At 35.9% G+C, this 27,969-nt stretch overlaps 1 protein-coding gene across 4 annotated transcripts in view; it reads right to left on the minus strand.

Moving 5' to 3' along the window:
• CSMD3 (CUB and Sushi multiple domains 3) overlaps positions 1 to 27,969 on the minus strand; it is a 574,229-nt gene that overhangs the window by 7,298 nt on the left and 538,962 nt on the right. For all 4 annotated transcript variants that reach the window (XM_032747038.3, XM_032747036.3, XM_032747040.3 and 1 more), the window contains 8 exons: positions 26,577 to 26,750; positions 19,940 to 20,113; positions 19,610 to 19,683; positions 11,526 to 11,637; positions 10,057 to 10,236; positions 7,055 to 7,120; positions 4,691 to 4,849; positions 1,343 to 1,455 (listed from right to left, as the gene is read on the minus strand). In XM_032747038.3, the coding sequence (XP_032602929.2) occupies positions 1,343 to 1,455; positions 4,691 to 4,849; positions 7,055 to 7,120; positions 10,057 to 10,236; positions 11,526 to 11,637; positions 19,610 to 19,683; positions 19,940 to 20,113; positions 26,577 to 26,750 (1,052 nt within the window). The remainder of the gene's footprint in view (positions 1 to 1,342; positions 1,456 to 4,690; positions 4,850 to 7,054; positions 7,121 to 10,056; positions 10,237 to 11,525; positions 11,638 to 19,609; positions 19,684 to 19,939; positions 20,114 to 26,576; positions 26,751 to 27,969) is intronic.

The following is a 27,969-nucleotide window of genomic DNA, read 5'->3' on the forward strand; positions in this document are numbered from 1 at the left end:
TACAGTAAGTACAGTCTAAAGTAATGTACTGTATATAACTTGACAGATACTTGCTTCTAAGAATATTTATTAGGTTTAAATTCAGTCTTTTCTAGGTAGGTTCCTTCAAGCTTTTCCCTTAAGCTTCCCTTTCTCAAGACAGAGTATGTCTTCAGCAGTGACCTGAAGCTATGTTTTCACTGAAGACCGGGTGCTTTTCTTAGGTTAATTTTTTACTTTGGGCTAAAGCAGTTTTTTGTGCTATTCCAAGACTCAAAGGAAAAAAAGGTCAAGTAAGAACAGTATGTAAATAGCACATGGAATGTAGGGAGTATACTGTCTATTTTTGTATACTTAGAAGTCTGAAATTAAATTCTTTGCTTTTGCTACCTCAGGAGCATGTTTGTGAAGCCTTAAGTTTGTACAAGCCAAGAGAGTTAAGCCTTTTTACTAGTTCATTTCTTGCTTAATGAGTTTAGTTTAAGGTTTTCATTCTGTACCTTTGAAAAAATAATTGTTCAACCAGTGCCACTTGTAATAAAATGTAAACTTGTGTGTACAATTCAATGCACACATGGCATATGCAAACATGGTGGTGTCCCTGTAGTGTTTAATCAATAGGTGAAACATAAGAAAACAAACAAATTCCTTAAAAAATCAGATGGTGTAGTAAGGATATATCAGTGTTTATCCTCATCCAAATAATTTTAGGCTCTTTGTTTTCTAAAAATTCTACCTTTGTCTTTGTTTATTCTTGGAAGGCATTTCCTTTTCATGGTTTAATCACATTCCAGAAACCTGGGCTATTTAATCCTCTCCTTTACCTCTCCTCCACTCAGATATATGTTCTTTTCTTCTCTGTTTTAAAGAATAAACTTGGATCCAGAACCCCAAGGGGCCTAATGCTAAATTGGAGTAATCTATTTTGTTTTCCATATACATGTGCAAGTTCATCTTTGTAAAGATATTTTTTTAAATCACCAAAAAGTAAAACAGGTATCCTAATATAATGATAATAATTTTTACTGTATTAATATAATACAGTAAAATAATTATAATATTATGGGTTTATGTTTAATTATTATAAAATTTCCAAATATATTGGAATAAAGAGATTGATGAGAAAGGCTTCTGTATTAACACGCATTATAATTTTGCCTATGCTCTATGACTGTTCCCCTATTTTCCCTTGGACTGGTTTCCTGCATTTTCAGGAAAATTTTCATGTAATTTAATGAATCAGCCTTGCTAAAAAGATTCCATTTGATATATCTGAGGATTTTTTGGATTTAAAAACCAGCATGATTTCAAACATACAAAAAAAAAAAAAAATCCATCTCTTTTGTAGCAGAAATATACTCACAAAACCATCCATAGCCCATTTTTCGTCTTTCAACTTGCTTGCAGATGTATGGGAGGGTGCTTTAATGAGATATATGTGGAGCATTAGCCGAGCTTCCTGGCTTTTATACACTCCTGTAGAATATAGTTTTAAAAATTAATATTTGTGTTGACTAGAAAAATAACGTCGGCTTTGAGAATAAACACATCATCTCTTGTCCTTTAGAGGAAAAGCAGGAAGAATAGGTACCAATTTTCAATGCTGTTTGTTTAAAATGATGCACTCTATTTTGAAATTATTTCAATAATCATAAGATTTCAGTAGAAACAGATTTTAGCTTATCCTGTTGAGAAGAGAGAGGGGAAACTCCATACACACAGCTGTTACTTCAAGCCTTAGGCAGAACATGGACAGCAATCTGATTTGAAATTGAAAATATTGCTCTGAATCAGTAAAAGTATATTTAAACCTCACATCCCTACTTTCAATATATATCATTTAGTCATTACATAAAATATGGCATAATAGGAACATCCACACACAAATTTGATTCCAAAATCTGCTGCTAAATTAAAAAAAAAATTGAAAATATTTTTTACAATTGAATTGTTCTTCATGAGTTAGTATGGTCAGTTACAAACCAGTTTCTCCCATATAGTAGGAAGACTTGTATTCAACCTTATTAACTTTGTAGACATAATTATTGACTCATTCTTGTTCCTGCAGAATAATTATTTAGAACCCAATTATCATTACTTGTTAATTCGGAAATGAAAATAAAATGCCACAATATGTTTAGCGATTTTGTCTTCCACTCCTTATTCATGTCTCTTGTGTACATGCCAAAATTGAAAAAACAAAAGTCTTCACCACATGAAGGACTGGTGATTGCCCTATAGGCGGTATCATTACATATAAATAATCTCTGAGCTAATGAGAAGACTTACTTTCATGTAAACATGCACTGAGCTCAGATGAATGAGCTTTGGCAAGATGTGTTTATTCTATGTATAATTACAGCTAGCACAGGTGTCAAAATAAAAAGAAGTAAAGATAGATGCATCAAATTATGGAATGCAAAACAGTAAATTATGCAGGAAGAGGGAACTACTTTTCATTTGAGAAAACTACAAACTGAGTATAGGGGAATTTCCTAGCACGTAAATGTATTTTTTGATCCATCCCTACTTCCTTGGATCTAATATACCCTTTCAGTATACAAGATCTCAGTGTTCTATTTTTAGAGCAGGGAAATAAAAAACTATTATTTACCTGACATGTGTTTTAATATTAAAATATTAAAAATATTAATTACCTGATGACATGTGTAATGCCTGTACATAGAGTGGAAAAGGGCATTTAGAATCACATTTGTGTCCAGTTGAAGAGAACTTTTATTTGGAGGACAAGTGTTTTGAGTGAGAAAACACAGTGGTTTACTTTTCTAATTCTGAAAATACAAAATGCTACATCTGTTGCTCCTAATATCATCAGAGAAATTACATGGATGAAATTAATACAACAGAAAAAAATCACACACAGCTAAGACAAACATGGATATCAGCCAGAAAACATTCAGTCCACTCTCAAGCATGATTCTTCAAAGGAAACCTACAAAATAATTGAAAAGACAAACCTGGTGATAAAAATTCACCATTCTACTCAGAAGAAGAACAGGTTCTAAAGCTCATTAGATCCTTCCTGTAGACCAACACCCTCTCAGCAACCAGGAGATCAGGCCTGGCCAAATAGGCTTGTGAAAGGCAGATCTCGCTTGACTGCTCTGGGCTCCTTCTATGATAAGGTGACTCAGTGGATGACAGAAAGGCTGTGATGTTGTCTCACTGAACTTTAGTAAAACCTTTGACACCATTTCCAACAGAATCCTCCCAGAGAAACTGACTGTTTATGGGTTGGACAGGTGGATTTTTTACTGAGTAAAAAGCTGACAGGCTGGGTGAGCTCAGAGATATGTGCTGATTTGTGTTAGTTGCCATATAGTTACTGGCCAGTCACAACTGGTGTTCCCCAGAGCTCAATGCTGTGGCCAGTCCTGTCTAATATCTTTATCAACAATCTGGATAACTGACAATCTCAGTCAGTTTGCAGATGACACTAAGCTGGGCAGGAATGTTGATGTGCTGGAGGGTAGAAAGGCTCTGCAGAAGGATCTGGACAGTTTGGATCAATGGGCCTGCGCCTGGGTCACAACAACCCCAGGCAACTCCACAGGCTTGGGAGGCCCTGGGGGTGCTAGTCACGGCTGAACATGAGCCTTCAGTGTGCTCAGGTGGCCAAGAAAGCCAACGGTACCCTGACTTGTATAATAAATAGTGTGGTCAGCAGCACCAGGACAGTGATCATCCCTGTATCTGACACTTGTAAGGCCACACCTTAAACCCTGCATTCAGTTTTGGGCCCCTCATTACAAGAGAGACATAGAAGTGCTGGAGCATGTCCAGAGAAGGGCAATGGAGCTGGAGAAGGGTCTGGAGCACAAGTCTTACAAGGAGAGTCTGAGGAAATTTGGGTTTTTTAGTCTGGAAAAAAAAAAAAAGAGATTGAAGGGAGACTACATCCTCTCTTCAACTACCTGAAAAGAAGTTGAAGCAAGGTGCATTCTGCTGCTTTTCTCAAACAGCAAGGGGTTGGATGAAAGGAAATGTCTTCAAGTTGTGCTAGCAGAAGTTTAGATTGGATCTTATGAAAAAATTCATCATTGAAAGGGTTGTCTGGCATTGGAACAGGCTGTTCAGGGAAGCACTTCCAGAGACACGGTTCAGTGGTGGATTTGGCAGTATTAGGTTAACTTGGTTATCTTAGAAGTCTTTTTAGACCTAAAAAATTCTAGGATTCTAATTTTTTTTTTCTTTCTTAGAAAATCTAGTAAGTGTAAGCTCTAGTTCTTTCCATGTTCATTTGGTATCTCTGACTTTCTAGGTCAACATATATCAATCTCATCATATTTATTCTTAGTCATTAGGTTACTGTGGGAAAATTTTATAATTAAGAAATAAGAAAATCTCATTAACAATACTTGAAGTTTATTTAAAATGTTTAAAAGAGAAACATGATAATTAATATGATTCTTTCACTCCTTATTGACTATTAACTCCAGACATAGTAAAACCTCAAAAAGTAAAAAACAAACAAACAAACAAACAAACAAACAAACAAAAATATCCCACGAACAAGGGGAAGGACAGAACTGAAAAATCCCAACCTTTGGAAAGGAACTGAAATGCAATAAAAGTATCTTTGATAAAATAATACAATTTAAGTTACACAGAAAGTTATAGGAAACCAAAGTATGTAAGACAGAAAAATAAAAATTAAATAAAAGGAAATTTAGTTTTCCTTAGCTCATACCTGATAGCAGCAATTCCATATTGCTGTTTGTAAGTGTTGCATTTACTCTTCCTGAAGTTGCATTGAAGCTGGTGACTGTCAAAGTCATGGGTTGCTTCTTGCTTTTGTAATTGTAAGATCCTTTCCAAATATAATTTTGGGCAAATACATCATCAGGAACTATACAAAAGAAAACATGTTTCAATACATTTTGTGATATTTAGTACTTAAAGAGTCAAATAGCCAACAAAATGTATGATAAATAATAGCATTTTCTTTCCATTACTTTTTATAAATCTACTAGGCATAATCTTCAGATATAGAACATAGAAACCTGGCGTAAACTTTTATGAAAGAAATGTATTTGCACTGAAGAACACAACCACAACTGCACCTTCATCTGCCTTTGTCCTGAAATATGGACCTGTCCCAGAGTTAACCAGTTTCACAAATTCTAAAAGCTGTAGCCAGAAGAGCATATTCCACTCACTATAAAATCTTTTCTTTGCCAGCATAGACAGCTAGGGACATATGGCTAGCATGATATTTTGCAGAACTAAGCATCTATTTAGATATAAAAAATTTTCATAAGCAATTTCTTTAGATGACATGAAATATTATAATCATTTTCTTTATTAACTAGTCAACTTTTCTAATAAAAAATATATACGTTTTGTCTTGTCTTCAAAGGAATAAAAACATTATAAGCTTTACCAGGAGAAAAAAAATTAATTCTCTAATTTAAAATTTAAAACAGATCAGCCAGGGAAAAAATAAACTAGATTTATACCCTCACATTTAATACTTATCATTAGTGAACTGAACAATTATTAATTTAAGTAATGCTATTTCAGCAATAAAATAACCCCACCAAAACAACAAAAAGCTACCTGTGATGTAAAAACTGATAAATGCAAATCTTTAAAATCTTAACATGAGATACCTTTCAAACAATTAAATTAAAAGTGATTTAGGATGGGCTTACTACACTTTCCAAAGTAATGTACCAGTGTTATCCCTTTAAGAAACACTGTTTAAAATAATCACTTCCACATTATTTGAAGTACTTCACACCGGACCTAAAGCTCTGTGTTCATGTGTGCATTGGCATCTCATGTCAGATAAGCAGAGGAGAATATTTGTCCTTTTCTCTCTCAGGATACCCCTAAATCCAAGACTGTGGATTTAGGGGTATTCCAGTGGAATACCCACAGTTTTCCTTCATCACTGGAATACACACAGTTTTCCTTCATCATTTATTTTATGCAATACAAAGACAGGTCTTCTCCATGAGGGTCAAGGATCTTTCCTAGTTTTTTTGTCTCTGTACATGTATGCATATTTGTATATGTTTCTTGAAAAAAAACATGTAGATACTGGACCTGTAAGCAAGGAAATTGCATGGTGGAAATGCTCTCATGCTGTTGATTTGTAGTCTGCCTGGAATATATTTTCCTACTTTTAGAAAACCTGATCTTTATGCTCTATATTGGCAGTTAACTGAGATTGCACAAAATGAATGAAAATTTTCTGAATTAAAAACTTGGTGTCTACCATTCAGCAGAACATCAATGAAAAGCACTGTTTTGAATTAGTACACAAAATGTTTTAAAAAAAAGCCTCTAAAAAAAGCCATATGCTAAAGTAGTCCTTTTGAATCTTATTCATTATCAGTAGAAATTAAATTGGTTTATTATACCCAAAGGTTAATTTTAGCTAAGAAGACTGCTCTTTTCAAAAAATCTCTTCAGTAGACAGAAAGCTTCTCTTGTCAGGACATCCAAATATGGTCTTCAGCAAATCTGTTAAAACTGGAGACTGGAGCCAGAATTGGAGAGATTATGTTGTCTCAGCTAATATTAGGTTTGGTTGGGGTTTTTTTGGGTTTTTTTTTGTTTTGTTTGTTTTTTTTGTTTTGTTTTTTTGGTTGTTTTTTTTTGTTTGTTTGTTTTTTTTGTTTTTTTTTCTAAAGGTTAAATTCAAGGCTAATACTAAGTATTTAGGTAAAGAAATTTAAAATAGAGATATGTAAAAAAAGTGCGGGATTGAAGAAAAACTGCAAAACATCTTTAAATTATTTCAAGGTGAGTAGTACAGCTTCTAAATAAGTAAATTGCATAGAATCTTACACAGAACACAGTGATTTCAGTGAAACCAATAAAACTCTCATTACCTAACAGAAATTGTATATAGATATAAATTATACCATATGATAGATGAACTTTAAAATATGGAATAATTAAATTATCTTTTCCCCCTGTTAATCCAGTGCCTCATCTAATATCCTTTACACATTCTAAACCACTCAGTGCAATCTCACCAAACTGATCCTCACTGTTTTTCTACAGAAATGTTTTATAGCTATATAAACCTTCGAGTACTTACCACTTAGTTTGGGACTTGGTGTACCCAACGCTGGTCTGGGATCCTTCACTAATATTTTAGAACCAGCTATTAGAAAGAATAAAAGATATAAAGATAAATCAGTAGAAAGGTGTTACTCTGAAACAATAAAAATAATTTCCATCATGGAATTGATTTGCTTAAAACCATATAGGATGATGTTTAAAACTCAAATAAGAGTGAGATTTCAGTTGGATCAAACTTTAGTATCACAGGAGCACTGGTACACAAATTTCGTCTGTTCCCCCACATCCTCCTAAATCAGGCACCTGGATGCTATTGAGTCATTTTCAGCTGTCAAACAGTGCAGGGTTTCACTTCAGAATCCGTGTTTCAGAATTTACAGTCCTGGACCATGCATCTAATATGTGAAATGCCTTCTAATATAGCATCTAATCCTGGCTATGTCACTTGGATTAGGAGCAGTGACCACAATGTAAGACCAAAAAATGAAGACACACATAATAATTTCTCTCCAGGACTTAACTATCCTCATCAGTACTGAGACATCTTGTGTTCAAGACTGAAAACCCATAACCCATAAACATTACACGTTTAATCTCATAATATTAAAGGAGAAGGTCCCTGATTCTTTAAAGCATAACCACAGAAAGAAATAAACAAAAGAGGCTGTCCAGAGTATCTCCAACTGCTCACGTGATATGAGAACTGGAAGTTGGAGAATACAATTTCTTCTCTGCTTAGAGCAGAAACTCTTCCACCACTGAAGATGATGAACTAAATGCACTAGGACTTTATAATTTCCTGGAAATTAAGCTATTTTTTTAATCTAATTTGGATTCATTGGAAGATAAAGAAGACAAATAATTCTGCCTCCTAATGTAAAATATTTTCATGTAGCAGTAGACTCAATTCCCCGCTCCAACTGTGATTTCAATGTTTTGTATTTTGGGTCTTGGCCTTGAACCCAGGCCTTTTCTCTCCAATCCATGTTCTAAAAAATACATAAGAAGAGAAACTGCCTTGCCTCTAAAATGAGTATTTTTCTGCATAAAAAGGAAATTTTTGCAAGGAGGACTGAGAATATATTGAGAATAAATTTTAGTTTTTTTTAAAGGTGTTTTCTTGTCATGTATGTTTAAACTGTGAAGAAGCAAGGGCGGGGGTTGAAATGCAACCTCAGGTTCTCATGGACTATTACTACTGATTGATAAACCCCTATTTCCTCTCTGTTTTGAATGAAACTTACTAAGCTTTACTGTACATTGTTGACCAGGAGGGCATGGTTCAACAGTGTATGCTTTCTGACTACATTAAGTTCACATTAGAAATATCTGGATCGCACTTTCCAACTGGGATTTAGCATAAAAAGATGATGCGTCAATTTGTTTTGTCAAGTTGAAAAATTTCTAGTCAAGTCCACAACTGCAATTTGAAATACAAAATGAAACTTAAATACAAATGTTAGGTAAAAATCCAAAACTAAAACTAATTAACTATGAAGTTTAGGTTTCTAGGTCCAGATACTTGAGTTGGACTCTTAAGATTTCAATTTTGTATTTAAAGTGTTGAATTCTAGTTTAATTCCCCTACACATCCCTGTAGAGCTCTCAGCTCTAAACATTTTATTCCTTTTAATGTATTTCCAAGTTATTTTTGTGAAGTTCAAAATAAGAAGTGAACAACTTCTTCTAACAGCAGCAGCAGAAAATTCTTGAATCAGAATACAATCTATGAATCACATTTGGCCTGCCATAATACTTTCCAACTATTGAACAAGTCATAAGCTTCCTGGCTGCTAGCTTTCTAGCACTTTCCCAAAGCTATGCTTTATTCTCCCCCAGCACTTGCCTGGCATGCAATTCCAAAGCACCTGTTTTTTAGTAATACAAACTATTCATTTCCTATTTCTCTTCCAAGTAGCAGTGTTTGGCTACAAAGCCTTTGAATTCCTCTGCAAGAGCCCTGGGGATAACCACATCTGAAACATTAGGTAACAGTAATCTGAAAAAGCCTTTAATTATTCAGGAAATAAAATTCTAAACAGTTCCTACAGGTGAATATATTCCTTATCTCGCATGAAAACCTCCTTGCTCGCCATGACTTGGCTATGGTGTTTTCCATGTCCTATTGTGACTAAGTGGGTAGTGAACATTAGAAACAAAGGTGGGAACAGCAAGGACAAAGTAGATAAATTTTATTTTCTAGTAGTATACAGTTCCTTACATAAAAATGTAAAATAATAAGTAACTCTTCAGATTAATTTCACACAGTGATTCAGATATCTTGGACTTTAGGCATCTTTCTCAAAAATTACTACAAAATCATTCAATCAGTTAGGTTGGTAAAGACCTTTATGATCTTCGAGTCCAATAGCTAACCTAACACTACCAAGTCCCCTGCTACATTATGACTCTAAATGCCAATCTACAGATCTAGACATCTACCTCCACCACTTTCCCAGGTAGCCTGTTCCCATGCTTGATAATTCCTCCTAATTTTTCCTAAACAATTCTCATAATGTCCAACCTGAGCCTCGCCTGGCACAGCTTGAGGCCATTTTCTCTCATCACTTGTTAACTTGAAGAAGGGATCAACATTCACCTTGCTACAATCTGTTTTCAGGTATTTCTAGAAAGCAAAAAGGTCTTCCCTCAGCATCCTTTTCTCCAGGATAAAGACCCTCAGCTTCCCCAGCCTCTCCTCATAAACATTATGCTGCAAACCTTTCACCAGCCTCATTCCTCTTCTTTGGGAACAGTCCAATACCTCAATATCTTTCTTGGAGTGAAGTGTCCAAAACTGCACACACTATTCAAGGTGTGGCCTCACCAGTGCCAAGTACTGAGTGACCACTAAGCAGGTCAGTTTGTTATAAAAAAAGATTTGATTCATCAAGCAGGACCTGCCTTTTATAAAAACATGCTGACAGGGCCAAATCAAATTGCAGGTGCCAACTCCAAGTAAAGAAAAGCACTGAAATATGACAGAAGGCAGATGCAGTGGGCAACAGAAGAGCTTACCTTCACAAACTGGAACCTTCCCAGTCCATGTGCCATCAGACCTACAGGCTCTGTGCTCTGATCCTCCTGCCAAGAAGAAGCCTGGCTGACAAGTGTAAATCAATGTATAACCAAGTGATGGAAGATCCATTCCTGCAACATTAGCATGACTTGGTGTTTCCGGTTGTTTACAGCTGTGAGCTACAAAGATAAAATATCCTTCTGTCAAAATGGTGAAACTATTTCTGAAAAGATAATATATGCTCATTCTGACAGTTAACTAAGTAAAAAAAAAATCAATAGAAATTAAATATTAATATATTTTAATTTGTATTATAAATTACTATATAGTCTAAAAAATATCACCAAAAAATCAGTAAATACACCATCAAACATGGACCTTCCAATTCCAAGGGACCAAGAACAGGCTGAAATTCATTTGCATGAGCAAAATTAATTGTCTGCATATAACAGAAAGATCACACATCATACCAGACTTAAGAGCAATCATGGCTTGTGACTTACACCACTTATGATATCTATGTAGCATTGTATAAGAGTAAGTAAATGGTCAGTTGGAAAACACAGTGAAAGGTCACGGAGAAATTTAAGGTGAGCTGTAAATATCAGAAAAATTAAGTTACCATTTCTAATGTCATATGAAGAGTCTTATATATTTAACAATCACCACAATGTGGGATTTATGTGTTATCTCAAAGCAGCATACCTCTAAGAGCAGAGTTCACCTTTCAACACACTAAGCTACTGATTTGCTGTTTGCTTAAGTTTAATGCTAGCACCAGCTGAAATAATAGTAATGCTGTTTCCTTATGTGGATATGTTCTCCATTCACTGAAGTTATTCTATAGGGTCAGACCTTGCAAGGTAAGACTATTTCCAGAAAAAATTACAGCTGACTAGATGAACTAGAAAGATTATCCATGATCTTATGTCTTCAGTAAATTGTCATTATTTAACAAAGTGTAAAAGATCTATGAAATGAAGTGCTGCTGTCTATACTCAAAGAAGATTCTCTCTGTTTCAGATTCAAAAATTTCCAATTGCAAACACTTTTTTTCTGATGTTAAAATACTGTGACTCCTTGACTGGGAAACAGTTCAAACTCTTTACTAGAACTGATTTGAATTATATACTAAAATACACATATGCTATATGTGCATTTTAGAATAGGGTCTTCTGATATGTCCTATTCTCACCATCTCCTCTCTGAGTTGGAAGGGTTGCACACTCTTAGATAGAAATTGACTTTGGATGAAGATGTACCTATTTTAGCTCTTTTTTTTTTAGTTCTATTGTTATACAAAAATTCACTCAGAATCATATTTCTAGCTGCTGTAAGCTAGAAATGCAGATTTCTGTTAACTTTCTGTTAATAAATTCATATAGATTAACTTTATGACAATATTACTGCAGCTAAATAATCTAGATTAAAATGTTGAGGAAGGAAAAAAAAATTTATAATTTCTTACGTATACATTCTGGCTGGACGCCACTCCATGTAAGATCAGGAAGGCAAGTTCGTGTTGTTGAACCGTGGAGCAGGTGTCCTTTTTTGCACTGAAACTGAACAACATTTCCCACCTGTTGAAAAGTAGAAAACACAGTAATATTTTTATGAGCAACTATCAAGCTGGGATTTTTTTCCTAAATTTGATCATTCCTTCACATAATATAGACTTGATAAATTGTGATTCCCTTTCTCTGGAAAGTAAATTAATTTCACAGAACAATTTGATATGAAATAAAAAACTGCTTCATTCTCAGAAGAATTACTCTCCCCCCAAAATTAGATCCATCATGGAAGAAAATCGAATCCTCATCTTCTGTGGTCTCACTAGTGTGTTGCTTTGGGCCTGGAACAGTTGATGAACTGTGAGTTTGTAAACAAAGCTTATGGTGCCTTCCCCACTCTGGGCCAAAGGAGAGCCAGTTGGGCAAAATTGCCACAAACAAGGGAAGTCAGGGAAGTCTCAGAACTGAAATGGGTATTAGATTTTGCTGGACTTTTGCTGAACTAGATCCCCCTTAGGAAATACTGGATATATTCACAGGTTATAATGAGAAATATTTTATTACAATAGAAGGGACTGGTCTACAACACTGTCTCATGCTTCAGAATGTTCCTATGATATTTTAATTTTGTTTTTTGATGAGAGGACATAAAGAATAACAGCTCTTCATACCACTTTGATAATAGAAACTGGAACACAATTATATTACAATTTACAATAGCAATTCATCTGAGAATCGCTTTTAATTATTATCCTTATTATGGGTATGTGTTGCATAAAAAGGAAAATGGAATTCTTACAGTTTCTGCACAAACATATAATGGAATAACTTGTTCAGCATGTCCAGTCATGGTGAAATTGATGAAAATGCAAATAAATCTTAATTTTCGTCAAAAGTGAGGAAATTAGATTAGAAATACATCATTCAGAGAGTATTATATTACATAGTGTGAGTGCTTAACTCAAATATTAAGGTGCATAGATAATATCTACTGTTCTGCAGTGACCTGTATTAATATATTTATCAACTCATGTTTAAACAAGAAGTAGAAAATGTTAAACTATCTGTGATAGCACATTTATAGTTCTGGTTTGGGTATGATTTTTTAATTATTTTGCTTACAAGTGTAACACTTGATTCAGACTGATGCTCAAAGGTAAAATGTGGATTATTTCTTGATAGTTTAGTACTGGGAAACAGCATTTCACTGCTACAAGTATTCATTTGAAACTTTATAGTACTGTTCTATTTCAGCTCAATTTTCTTATCAGAATGAAATTTAATAATAACTCATGAACTACAGATAGTAGCTCATCAACACAGGATGTGATTTAAAATTCATCTTTCTTTATTTTGCTCTTTTCTGTGTTCACTGGACTATGTAATTACTTTTAAAAGATTCGAAGGAAATACACTAAATCACTTGCATGATTAAGCAAAAAGTAGTGAAGTACTACAAGTTTTAGAAATTGCACCAAGTAGCTATAGAAGTTTTTTGGGGTTTTTTTTGGTTTGTTTTTTTTTTTTTTAATTCATGGTAAAGATCTTAGTTAAAACAATCACTATCAATATATTACTTTTAAAAAGTACTAGCCTTAAGAAAGATGTGTTCATATGACTACATCAGTGGACAAGGGAAGAACTACAGATATTTTTTCTCTCATCTTCTCTAAAGCCTTTCACAAGAATCCCCCAAAATATCCTTCCCTCTAAACTGGACAAAGATTGATTAGTCAGTGGACTGTTAGATGGATAAGAAAGTGACAGGACAGTCACATCCAGAGGGTAGTGGTCAATGTCTCAGAATCCCAGTGGACATCAATGACACGTGGTGTCACTCAGGGTTCAGTATTGGAACAAGTGTTATTTAATATCTTCCTTAACAACACAGGTGAAGGGATTGAGTGCACTCTCAGCAAATTCACAAATGACACCAAGCTGAGTGGTGTGTGTGACACATTTGAAGGATGAGGTCCATCCAGAGGGACCTGGACAAGCTTGAGAAGTGGCCCATGAGAACATCCTGAGGTTTAGTAAGAACAAGTTCAAGGTGCTGCACTATACCTTATAGCAGGGGTGTGCTGGGATATGAACAGATCAAGAGCAGCCCTGCTGAGAAGGACTTGGGGGTTCTGGGGGATGGGAGGCTGGACATTAGACAGCAATGTGCACTTGCAGCCCAAGAAGCCAGTTGAATTGAGGGAGGCACCAAAAGCAGTGTGGGGAAGCTTCTGGTGAGATCTCACACAGAGTCCTGTGTCCCACTTGGAGTGTCTCGACACAAGAAACCCATGGACTAGTTGGAGGAAATGCACAGAAGGGCCACCAAAACATTCTGAGGGATCCTCCTATGAGGAAAGGCTGAGAGAACTGTGCTTAAGACAGGAAAGAATAAGGTTTCATTCTGACCTAATTGTGGCCTTCCAGTAAGTGAAGGGAGACTGCAAGCAACCTGGTGAGGGACTGTTTGCAGACACATGTAGTGATAAGACAAGAAGAGATAGATTCAGTAGAGAATAGGTTTAGACTAGATACTAGGAGGAATTTCTTTGTTGTGAGGGTGGTGAGAGACTAGGACAAGAAACTGCTGATGCCTCATACCTGGCTGTGTGCAAGGCCAGGCTGGATGAGGTTCTAAGCAACCTGGTATACGGGAAGGTGTCCCTGTCCATGGCAGGGGGATGAATCTAGATTATCTTAAAGGTAGCTTTCAACCCAAACCATGACATGGTTTCATGGTTTCACAAGAAACACAACCTTTATATATGTAAGCACCAAAGCAGCATCAAAAATGCAACAGTTGCCCAAGGGATGAAGATGTATTAGAAGTACTGCCATGCTGTTCAAGGTTACAAATAAATGAAACTAATATTAAAATGAATATGAAATAAAAATATATTATATTAATTATATAGGATATGTACAGTAATTATTAAACAAATAAAAGTAATTTTAAAGTTTCGTGGTCTACTTTACAATAGTCTTGTGTCAGAGGCACCAGATGGCGCTACAATACAGTATTCTATGATGAAAAAATTCCCAGTCCTGACATGTTCAGGTTTGTTCTAAGTTTTATTCTACAGCTCAAAAAAAAGCATTCGTATTCTGGGCAACAGTGTTTGCATCCAATAAAAAAAAGTAGTGCTTGATGTCTGTTCTATAGCTGACTTTTCTATAGTGTCAGTTATAGCTGGGATATTCCCCAAATTAACATAATAATTAACTTTTTTCTTTTTTACTTTTTTTTTTTCTGCTAAACCTCAAAGAGTGTATATTTGTTATTCTCTAACAGGATAATCTGAGAAGAAAATGCATAAATCTGATAAGAAAATGCATAAATATCAACCTGCGTCTATTTATAAAGTACTATACATTTTTTTTTCACCATATAAGATGAAAGTAATGTATAACAAATATAAGAAAAATAAGTTATTATCCTACTTATTTCTTATATTTTTTGTAAGAATGTAAGATACTTTTAACTCTCATGAGTTACTCTACAGTCAATCTTTTTCTTAGATTTCAGTTCACCAAAGAACATGAAGACACTCTAATAAATTTCTCTATCACCAGTAATTGGTGCTGAAGAATTGAGAATCTAAGGGAATGACAGTTGTTAATCTTCAGTAATTTTTAGCATCACATTTTAAGTGAATAAAAACATGCCTCATTAAGTCTTCATATATCTGTAGTTTGGTAACCCGCAATAAATTATTGCCCTTATAACAAGATTTTGAGTTTGCTAGACTGCTGGGCAGAAGCTTGACAAGCTTTCTTTGTCTGAAAGAGTCTTGAGCTGCCTGGAGTTTTGTGTTTGTTTCGATTTTGTTTTGTGTCTAAACTTTCTATAGCTGTAAAATTTAAATTTCCTGGATCAGGTAGGTATCAGGTTTTATGTCCTTCTTTATCTTTGTATGGTACAACCACAGATTTATATCTATAGCAGAAAAAAAGAAATTAGTATGTACAGAATTATATATTTCCCACTAATGTGATGAGGTACAAATAAATATAGGCGTGGTGCTGGAACTACAGCAAAGCCCTTGAGAAATGCAGACAGCAGGATGCTGTGAGGAAGACTACAGTGTGACTATGATAAAAGATACAACCCAGTTTTAGCACTGGAGAGCCTGTTGTTGTGAATAACTCACCCTTGAAGACATACAGGCCTGGGACAGGATCAGATTTCAGAGTTAAAAAAGAACTATATAACATAGGTGAAATGTACCTTATAGTACATATTGAAATACATGTGTATAGTAATGAGCTGTAGTGTGAGTGGGGAAAAAGTGTGTTAGAAACATAAATAACCTCAGGTGAAACTCAAATGACAGAGACTAAAAAAAGAAAAAGAAAAATCATAAAATCATATTCATGCCAAGTGAAGCACTCTAATTGTGACACTGACACACTGACACCAGAGACCTCAGGACAATGAGAAGCAGGAAAATATATGATGTCTGATATGGCTTAAATTACATTTTCATTGACGCAGTGGTGGTGCCAACTGTGCTAATGGAGAGAGCTATACTGTGGTAGTAGAGCACTTCTCTTGGAACTTCATCTTACAATTTAATCAACACTGAAGTTTTTATAAGCATTGCATTCACAGAAGAAGATTATTTGCAAGGGTGCTCAACATCTGCAGATCAAGTTTCATATAGAATTTCATGAAATAGAACCCAAGAGCTAGCAGAGGGCTATCACTACTGCATTGTGCCTATTCTCCTTTTTAAATTAAGACTGCTCTTTGGCTCAGTTTAGGCTTTAATATAAGGGAAGATAGCTGAATTTCTACAAAACATGTTGGAAAAGTATGAGAAGTAGTAAATCTTACATATTTGACTGACTGATCTAAGCAGTTCTAAACTGTTTCTTCAGTTGGATAGTATCTTGTGTTACAATAGCTTATGGTGGAAGTGCTATAAGCACTTTTCTTTTTCTAGCAATACATCTGAAGAAGTATTTCAAACCCCACAATTTCCTTCCAAGGAGTTATTTATTTTCCAGATTACAGATGAGGTCAGTATTCACTAAGTTCTAAAGTTATTTTGTCTCCATTGTAACATACTACTGAAGTAGATCTGTTAAATAAAAATGGCTCAGATGAAAGGTAAACATCCTAGACTTATGTATTCATAACAATTAAAGCAGATGATGCTACTCATTTCCATGTCATGCCAGATATCCAAGTAGCACTAAACTGGTATTTTGATGTTATTTGAGCACATAAGAAACTTATCTGCTGCTGCCTCAAGAATTCAATACTGAACAATAAAGTCCATGTTAATTATGTTGCCTCTTTTTTTACAAAGCTATTTTTTAATAGTTGCAACATCATTCAAATGTGATGTGGTGATGCTGGTGCTTTTGTTAGCTAGGTTCCAGGAGGTCAGGTTTAGACACGCCTTTTAGTCAAGCCTAGAATTATCTTGTGTTTGCCTGAACTTTGAGTGCAATCAATGAGATAGAAAAACAGATAATCAAGAGTAGGGGCAAAAACAGGAACAAAGCAATGGTGCTGTGGAAGCTCATAACTTGACATTAGTGTTGTGAAAAGCAAGTGTCAGTGAGTGATTTTTGTCAGATAAAAGAAGAAGTAGTGTCATTTGATGAAAAGTACTTGAAACAGGATTCCACACATGAAGACTTGAATTCTAAGTGTGAGGCTAGAGCTTGGTATTTTTCATGAGACACAGAAATAAATTTAAACCTTGACAATTAAGTCAATTAAGTAGCTCTACTAATATTAGTTTAAATATAAAGTAGCTGAGTTAAACAAATAAAACCCAAATAAAACAAAACAAAAAACTCACATCTATATTTTGCAACAATTTTTAATTATTATTTCCCTTCCTGCTATGGATAGAAGCAAAAATCCCTATTATTCCAGTCACACACGAAGCTAATTATAGCATAATATCCATTAATTAACAATATTTTTGTGGTTTTAAAGGAGTCATAACATTATGCAATATCTAATAATGCAAAATTTCTTTCTGGGATCTACAGACAATAACTTGTCTAGAACCAATCATTTTCACAATTGTTTCTACCCAATCAAGAACTAAGCTCAGCTTCATCTGTATGACTGATACTTCTACCCTGTTATGTTTTAACTAAGCAATCATACTTAGAGTAACCAGAAGTTGCACATTTAGTTACTACATAAAATCAAATTCATTGTGTGAACATGAGAATAAGTTGCTGACATACACCTTAAACACTGGACACTAACTTCATAGCTGTTTACAATGATTTTTTTTTTTTTTTTTTTTAGAATTTACGGTGTTGGAAACTCTGCCATCATTTACACTTATTTTATTAATGATTTGTTAATTGATATTTTGCTTTATGTTTTTACAGTTCCATGCTAGCTGTGAGTGATATTTTACTCACAACTACAGCACAAATGAGAGACTGCCTTACCTTCTACAATGAAAGCTCATTAATATGTGAAACTGTGATAATAAAATTATAACAAATGCCTAATAAATTATTTCTTTGATACATAGTTGAATAAAGAGTTGTCCTCTAGGATAATATTGTATTATAACTAAACGAAGTTAGCTCAAGGTCTGCCCCTACTTATCCTATCTTGGCACAAAGCTGCACTTTCAGTTCCTAGAGAAAACTTAGACAATTTTAATATCACTTGCATATGATCATAATCTAGCACAATCTGAAAACCCAAATATTGCTAAAAATCAATCCAGAGTAGTACTGCATAGAGGCCACCAAAATGATAAACCAAAGAAATTTTTGGCCATGAAACTTTCAGAAGTCTGTAGCTACAATTTGCTTTTAAAAACTAATTTAAGTTTGCAAATTTGTTCAAATTTCACCCAGCCCATTCTTGCATGTACAGCAAACTGCAGAGACCCCATACAGCTGTGGAGCTGCTGGTACTTCTGTTTATCTCTCTTCAAGTGCCTGGAGCTTTCAGCCCTGACATCAAACACAGATGTCACGGGATAGATTAAGCTCTCTGTTCACAAGATTCCTAAAAAATTATAAGGTATTTGCATCTCTAAACCATTCTCTCATGAAAACATCTCACTGACATAAGTGTTTTGTGTGAATCAGAAAATCAGCAACTCAAAATAATTTTCAGTTTCACAATTCTTTTTCCAATAGAAACATATGTAAGCACCATTTGCCACAACACAGCCTTGTATAAAATGTGGTCAACAGTCTCCAGGGATGCATCAGGCAGAGCAGTGAAAACAGGTCAAGGAAGGTGCTTCTCCTCTGCTAGCCCCAGTGAGTCACAAGTGGGTCCAGTGCTGGGCTCACCAGTGCAGCAGAGACAAGGACAATACTATATTTGGTACAGTGCTGGGCCACAAAATCCCTTGGGGCAGCACAAGCAATAGAAGCAGATATTCTTCAGTGGTGCCCAGAGACACAGCAAAAAGAAATAAGTATAAATTGAGACAAAGAAATTATCTTTAAAACTAAGAAAAAAGTGTTTATTTTCACTGTAGGGATGACCAGTTTGGAACAGGATGCCCAGAGGCACTGTTGAGTCTCCATCTCTGCAAATATTCAAAACCACCTGGAGACAGCCCTCATAAATCTGTTCTAGCTGACCCTGTTTTGAGAAGGGGGAGTGGACTAGAAGTTCTCCTAATAGGTCTGGGACTCAGTAATTCATTTGTGTTTCCAAACAGATTTTCTCTCAAGAAAAAAAAGGCCTGTTTTTTTCGACTATCTCTACACTAGCAGTTTGACACACAGTATACACACTTTTGAGGAGAAAAAAGCCTATTTAATAAATTGTAGGAAGCACTTATATATTGGCGGGGGATACTGAAAGGCTTCAAAGTGAAATCAAGTGGAACTTGATCACAAGTTTTTCATGTAGTGAATTGCTGATAGGGACACAGGGTTAGTGTAATCCAACAGCTAGAAATAAGGAAACAGAGCAAAAAACTCTTACAGAAGCAGTCTCTGAACCTCTAATCAGATGTTTCTAGACTTTGAGGTAGTATAGAATACTTAAATATTTATGCAAGTTAATAAAAAAAGTATAATCTACCTGATAGCCAAATGTGTTATTTTGTGACCCGTGCCTTGGGACTCCTGGATTTTCACATGCTGTGCGAGTAGGTTCTAAAAAAAAAATTGCAATATATGAAAGACAAAACAAATTACAGTATTTTAATTACATATATGATTGTATGACAAAATTAAACTTGTTCAGCAACATGCAATAAGCCAATCACAAAGACGAAAATAAAGTGATTTGATTCTTAGAGGGTATAATAACACCAAGATAATTCAAAATAATGGAAAAATCCTAGATTGACTCAGCAAGAAGGGAATAATAAGCATTAAAAGAAATTTCAATTCATGGGCATAATCATACCTATGCATCGAGGAGAAGAACCACTCCATGTTCCATCTGCTTGGCAAATCCTGGTGCTAGAGCCAACCAAAATAAAAGGAGGGTTGCAGCTGAAAGAAACTTCTGATTGATAGATGAAGCTTTTGCCTTCTCTTTTCCCTTGAGCAGGTACTCCAGGGTCACCACAAAACTTTGCTGTGAAAAAAGGCATGATAGAAATTGAATGTGGCATTTATTAAAAAAAAAAAAACAAAAAAAAACAACAACAAAACTTAACTGAACTAAGTGAAGAAATTACTCCAAATTTTATATTTATTTTATTAAACATTGATCAAATATGGAAGCATTTAATAGGAATTCAGAGACTAGATATATAATATTTAGTTTGCTAGATTGTACTAGTTCTGATAGTTCAAAATGACTATATAGTGTGCTTGATCAGTACCTCACACTTAAGAAATCAAATTGGCAACTTATTTTATTAAAGTCCAAATATTCACAATTCCTCCATGCTCCAAACCACATCAATCTGCAAATTTTTAGAGACCAATCAAAGAGTGCATCAAACTTTCATGGCATTCTTCCCTCGTCCCCTATGAGGGAAAGGTGGCTTTCTTGCCACCTACCCAGTGCTCAACATTTATGTATGATCAAAAGTTTTAGCAGATGGATTTTAGGAATCATAAAGTCCTGCTTCCTCATCCTTCACTGAAAGGTAAGATTTGGTATGTATGGAAGTACAATACTTGAAAGTTAGAACAGTTAACAATAATGAAATACCAAAAAAAAAAAAAAAAAAAAAAAGAAACCTCTGTATTAATCTAAAAGTCAGATACTCATTAACTGCTTTAGACAGGATAAATTTCACTCATAAAAATCTGTTCTTAAATGGATATTTTAACCTTATTCCTATCACCTAAGAATTCCTTATGTCTATAGCATGTCATAACTGAGTAAATGTACTGTTAGCAAATTTACTGGCCTTTTTCTGCACTATGAAGTATTGAATAATGTCAAAAGTTGGATTTTGAATAACTGACCCAGGAAATTAAATCAGCTATGGCAAACCCTATGTCATCAGACTATATTATTCCTTGACACATCATGAATTCCAGTATTGTGTAGCCTAATTTCATATCAGACAGAAAATGGTGTAAGAATAATAATAGTAATAATAAAACACCCTAACCTGTGCATGTTCAATAATGTTTCTAAATAGATATGCTGTACAGACAGTGGAATTTGGTGCTCCATCTTTCTCATCTACAAACATAAATTACAACTCTCAAACAGCAATTTTCAAAATACATTTGTAATGTTTCTATCTTTGTCACCCATGTTTTAAGCTTTCCATAGGACATTCTCATATGAAATATTCCTGCTCTCTGCTTCTTTCTTCAGACACTGACTGTATGGGAAATCTATGCCCACCCACACTGGTGAAGAAAAAGGGCTAAATCTGCAACATACCAGAAATATATGCAATTTCATCACTTTAGGTGACAGGGGACTATGTGCAGAATTCTGGGCCAAATTCTCAAAAGATCTATGGATTGGGGATAGTGCCACATAGTGTACACAGTATACTTCATTTGGGAATGACAGATCATGGTTGGTATACTTTCACTAGAAAATTCAGTCTTAATTTGAAAACACATGAAACACTTAAAATTTTTACACAGGGATTTGAAATTGTTTCCTAACAGTTCTTTGCACCAACAAAGTAACAACACTTCTGAAGGGTAAAACAATTCTCACATTTAAAAATGAGGTTTTGGTAAATTTATTATTTTTTTCTAAGACTAAGTCAGCTCCACCACTTAGTTGTCATTCAAGCTGACCTAGTCATTGAATGACTACTGAATATCTTCCTCTTATATCAGTAAGTATGGAAACCAGGCATCATGGTAAAATACAGCAGTTTCCCTCTGATACTAGAACAGGTGACTACAGAATAAATTAAGTTGCAGTGAACTGGAAGTTTTATGAGTGTTTCCACTCTCAATGAAAATATTTTCCTAAGGACTCTGAGAGCACTGAGACTGAGGCTAGTTTCATTCTTACAAGAAAGTTAACTGATTAACAGCACATTTCTCGTCAATGTCTGATGGCAGCAGTGAGCACACCTGTCCGAGACGCGCCCAGGTAGAGGAGATGCTCAACCTGGTGACTGAGCTTCTTGAGAAGGCATTCGGGCCGAGGCGCACCAGACAAGGAGATTGACTTATGGTATCACATTCTAACACCTCTGAGATGAATATACCAGCCAACCATGACAAACAAAGGATCCCCTACCCTCTCACCACCAGACAGAAGGAGGGGATCTAAGAGAAGAAGGGAAATGGAAGTAGGTCACTACTTGCAGGGATAGGCAAATCCAGCCTGCCTCATCTTCCCAGGCACCCTAATACAATGGCTATGAGGCATTAGAACTAGATGGACTGACAGTTTAAGATGCAGATTAAGGTCCTTCTGGAATTGGAGAGCAAAATAACCTACCCCCTGCATCATGATCACATCTGTCACATAAAAAGAATGGTGGTTTCCACAGGTGAACCCCTTTGAGGTAACCTGAGGACTCACTATACCAACTGGACCTTGCTCACAGAGAAGCCTGCTGCCTCTCTGGAGCCTGGGACACTACTAGAAAACTCTCTAGTCTAGTACAACCCTGCGATTATTGTCTCCTGTTCTTTATGGCCACAGCAATGAGGTAGCAAAGAGAAGTCCAAGGGTAACCAAAAGAGATTTCAGGTCTTAGTGCAATTGTTTGAAGGATCAGGAGGACATCTGGTGTTTTCTTCAATCCTTTCAGTTTTAGGGAAGAATACCAAAAGGAACAGGCAGACCCAACTGATCAACAGATGGCTCCGAGGATGGTGTCGTCAGAGGAACTTTGGGGGTTTTGGTCATATTCTGGTCTATACAACATTGGATCAAATGCTATTCAATGCCAGTCAGAAGACTCTCTCCTCAGAAGAGAAAAATGTATTTTGTGCAGGAGTTAGAAGGGCTGACCAGTAGGGTTTTAACATACACTGGAAGAGGGAAAGGGACAAAATCAGGTTCATCCGTGATAAGCAATGGGAAGGCATGCCACGGTTTTAGTACTAGTGAGATCCTTCAGTCTTCTCCATGAGGACCTAGAAGCCTTGACTCAGTCCATGAAATATGACATCCTTGGCACAAGCAAAAGCTTGTGGGATCAGTCCTGTGACTGGTGGGCCAGTATGGAGGGTTACACACTCTTCAGGAGGGATAGGCAGGGCATGTGACTTGTGGGATGAGGCAGGGGAGAGGGGTGTCAGAGCTTGCTGTTTGTTATGTGTCCTGGTTTAGGAATGATACTTCCAAATTCAGGGTCACCCACTGTGATTCCCCAAAAACACCCTGCTGCTCTCTTTTACTCCTCTTGGTCTGTGTAGGGCTGGGGTAGAGAATTACAGACACAAAAGGCAGAGATCGTGGGTTGAGATAAGAACAATTTACTGGCAACAGCAAGGAGATAAGAAAACAAACAGCAAGGATATTAATTACAGAAGTGTAGAAAAGAGAGGGTGATTTACTTGCGAAATATTTACTGCAAAACCCAATCTGACCTGACCACAGTCATGTTTTTCTGACTGGAAGGACCACCTTTCTCCCCAGAAGCAGGAGTCCTTTGCCCTGTACCTGGCAGTGATGTGAGGTGTTACAGAATAACACCTGTGACTAAGCCCTGCCCTCTCCCAGCTACTGCAAAAAATTAACCCTGTCCTGGCCAAAACCAAGCCATTATGGAACATTATGAGCCTTTGGTAGGGATTAAGGGACACACAAACAAAGCAGATGTTGTTATGGGGGTCTTCTATAGGACTGTCTACAACAGTCAGGATGTTGCCATTGGCAAATTTTTCTTCAATTAACGAATTGAGACCTCTAAATCAATTTCTGTTGTCCATTTGGGGGACTTCAACCTGCCAGATGCTAACTGTGAATACCACACAGCTGGTACAAATAGGTCCAGAAGAATCCTAAAATACCTAGATTCAAAGGTACACTGAGTGTGTTTGCTGATGACACTAAACTGAGAGAACCTCTTTACTCGCTTGAAGGCATCTGTGCCCTATGAAAAAACCCAGACAGATAAGAGGACTGGGCAATCACCAACAATATGAGGTTTAACAAGAACACTGCACCTGGGATGGGACAGCCCTAGATGTACATCCAGAATAGGAAAACACTGCTGGAGAGCAGCACTGCAGAAAGAGACCTGAAGGCTCTGCTTGGTGACTGGTTGAATATGAGCCAGCAGTCCCTGGCAGCCAGGAGGGCCAACCATGTTCTGGGGATTTCAGGCACAGCATTGCCAGCTGGGCCAGGGAGGGGATTGTCCCACTCTGCTATGCACTGGGGCAGCCTTGCCTTGAATGTTGTGTGAAGTTTTTGGTGATACAATATGAGGATGTAAAACTATTAGACAGTATGCAAAAGAGGGCAACAAAGATAGTGAAGGGCCTTGAGAGGAAGCCACATGAGGAGTGTGTGAGGTCACTTGATTTGTTCAGCCTAGAGGAGAAGAGACTGGAGCAAGACCTCATTGAGATCTTCAGCTTCTTCACAAGATGACACAAAATGACAAGCAGTGAACCCTTCTGTGTGGTAAACAGTGACAAGACCCACGGGAATGATGTGAAGGTCAGGGAGGTTGAGGTTGTATATCAAGAAAAGTTTTTTCACCCAGAGCATGGTTGGACACTGGAACAGGCTCAGGGAAGTGATCACAGTACCAAGCCCAACAGGTTTTGAGAAATCTTTGGACAATGCTCTCAGGCACATGGGTACATCTCTTTGGGTTGTTCTGTACTAGGCTAGCAGCTGAACTTCAATGATCTTTATGGGTCTATTTCAAGTCATTATATTCTGTGATAATTCTATTATTTGAAGTCGTATCTGCAGTTAGGAATTTTTTGTCATAGGTCTACATTTTTGCCATCTATTGCCAAACATAAAATAAGCAGTACTGAAATTACTGCATGAGTAATTAAGCAAACAAAGTTTCTGGGTCATAGATGAAAAATACTCAACCAAGGAAGGACACGGTCATATTCCATTCTGAATAATTATTCTAGGTCATAACTGTACCTTGCATATTTTCAGCTACTGACTCTATGGAACCAAGCTAGGAAATAAATTTCTGATGTCAGGAACTGCTTATTGAGAATGACTTTCACCAGCTCCCCCTCATTTCTGCCAGATGGCAACAAGCTTAAGCTCTTCAACAAGCACTGGCTGCCAGTTGTTTTCTCTTGCAGGCCAATGGATAACCATTGAAGACCAACAACTTTCAGCTAATGTAATTTGCATGAAATAGTCTTTAATTCCCAGGAAGCTGCATTCTCTGCTAAATATACCTTTAAAAAAAGTTTAAAGTTAGAGTCCACTTTTCAAAGTATACTGTAGTATTGAGTATTCCAACTTTAAAAATCATAAATAGCTTGTGGTATCCAAAAATTAATAAAGGACACAATTTTTCAATCAAGAACAAATCATGAAAATAATTTTTCATAGTCTCTGATATTCATAGTATAGTGGACTCTAAAAGAGCTCTACATAGAGAATTTAAGCAACAAATAGTGGTCTTGTTCTTTTTCTTCCAGAAAAAATGCCTTTCATCATGTTCCACCTCTGGCACACAGAGTCTCAGCAGCAGTCAGAAATTGTTGATGATATGAGAATATAATTGGAAAAAAAAAGGACAATAAAAGATGATCTATATATGCTTTCATGGTACTGGGATATAGCCAAAATGGAGAAAAATTTTGACAGGGAGAGATGAAAAATGAAAAAAAAAAATAGTAAAAGAACAGAGAAGTGCATTTTGCAACATTTAGCAAGCTACCTGGCAAGCACAGCTACTTGGCAAGTTCAAATTAAATTTCAGGGCCATGAATAAGATATAATCCTCTCCCAGTTAGACTCCTTTTTGAAGGCCATTACAGAGTGGTATAATTATTCTTCAAATAACTACAAAACCTCCTTCTTCAGTGCAATCAATCTAATATTTCTCAGAAGAATCACAACCACTTTTAATGAATGGGATTGGATACTGTAATGAAATTTGTAGCAATGCAAAAATCCATCAATGTTATTTATAACTTTCAGATTAACAAAATTTACTGCATTCAATATATTGGTTAATTTAGTGCAGGGCAAAAAAAAGGTAATTGTCACAGAATTATCCAGGGCCTAGTCAACATTACAGCCAGAAAAATTTATCTGTGACATCACAGCAAGTATCGGATAAGTATAAGGAAATAAAAGAGATTATAATGAAAGTTACCCTATCACATATGTAGCTGGATCTGAAAATAAGACAGCACCTTTTAATCTTGAATTGCCTTGGATTATGTTGTAGACATTGCCTGTAATATTTTTTTTTTGCGTTTGTGTCTAAGGACTCATATATTCTCATAAAGGGTTTACAGATGACCTTCTCAAGCTATCAGAAACATTAACATTTTTGAAAATTTTAGAAATGTTTAGAAGTATTGTGATTTCCCCAGCTTTGAAATTAATTGAGCTACTGGGGGAGGGAGGGGAAAAAAGTGAAAACTTTAAAGAGAGAAAAACCATAACAGTTGAACAGCAAAATACAGACTATGATGTGAATACATACGTAAACACTGAGGTACTTCACCACTCCATGTTCCATTCCCAACGCAAGTCAAAACAGCAGGGAAAGAGAGCTCATATCCTGGAGAGCAGACATAGCTAATGCTAAATCCCCAGTCCAAGTTTGTTCCTTCCAGCCTTCCATTAGAGATCTGCGGAGGAGTTGGGCAGGTAACAGCTGCAATAATATTCAAAATAATTAGGCCCAGATGCTGTAAATATCCCTGGTGTACACAACTATTAGAAGAACCATATGGGCTAATTTCACCTTTTTTTAGAGGACAATATAGTCAGGGCATGCTATCTTTCTCACTATATTCTTGCCACATTTCCTGAAGTCAGTACGTCTGTTTTCCTACATTTAGGAGGCAGTGGATGATTGATGAAGTGTCTTAAATAAATCAGGATGCTGCATCAAACCAAATAGGAAGACTACCTAAAAATCAGTATGGAAACTATGACGTGTACAACATTTAAGATATGTCTGGTAATCTACTATGATTTTTTTTTGTCTGTTAAGACAACATAGAGTACAATAATTTTATTAGTGTTAACGATAATAAAATATTTTTTTCCTGTTGACCAACTTAGATTTTTGCTAGATTTAATTCATAGGGATGAAATTCCAGGACAACTGTTCCAAAATATTACTTGAAAGCCTGTTTCTAAATAGCACAGTTTGATTACTATTTGCTTTGTGGATAGTTCATCGCCAAAAAGCATCTAGTTTCCAGCAACAGGGAGAAAATGTAAGGATTTGCAATTCCTTGAAACTGTTAGTATTTCTACCTCTAAGAGGGCCAACAAGAAGTATTTCAGTACATTTTGTAATTGCCAGGTCTCCTAGGAAAAAATAGAAACATCTTCTATTTGGTTGTAGGCAAGACGACTGAAAAACAGTACAGGAAGGCAGTAGAAATAAAGAGATACAACTATTATGAGAAAGATAATACTGTTATTTACTGGATAGTAGTGTAGTAACAGACAACTCTTAATTAAGGGGAAAAGGTATTAAGGAAACTAGATGAAAGAAAACCTGAACCAAAAAGGGAAAGGATGAAATTTAGACCAAGTTGGTAGACAAAAGGGCAAACTGTGCTAGCAAAAGAGAAAGAAAGCAAAAAAAATCCAATACCATTTATTCTGGTAAAGCCAGTGGGGATAAATGAGAAGATGTGATGAGTAAAAATTGAGCAGAGAATGCACAGGTCACAACAATGGAGAAAGTTAAATGCTGCATCCGTAACCTTAAAACTAATGTTTAGAACAACTGTCATTTTGAAGGCTTAAAATAATTCAGAGGTCCTAGGTGATGAGGAATATGTATTTGAATGCAACCTGCATTCACTATGCACCATATAGGGTTCACTATGTACCATTTTGACATTCTTATTATT

This window comes from Taeniopygia guttata, chromosome 2 (assembly GCF_048771995.1).
Source record: "Taeniopygia guttata chromosome 2, bTaeGut7.mat, whole genome shotgun sequence".
NCBI lineage: Eukaryota > Metazoa > Chordata > Aves > Passeriformes > Estrildidae > Taeniopygia > Taeniopygia guttata.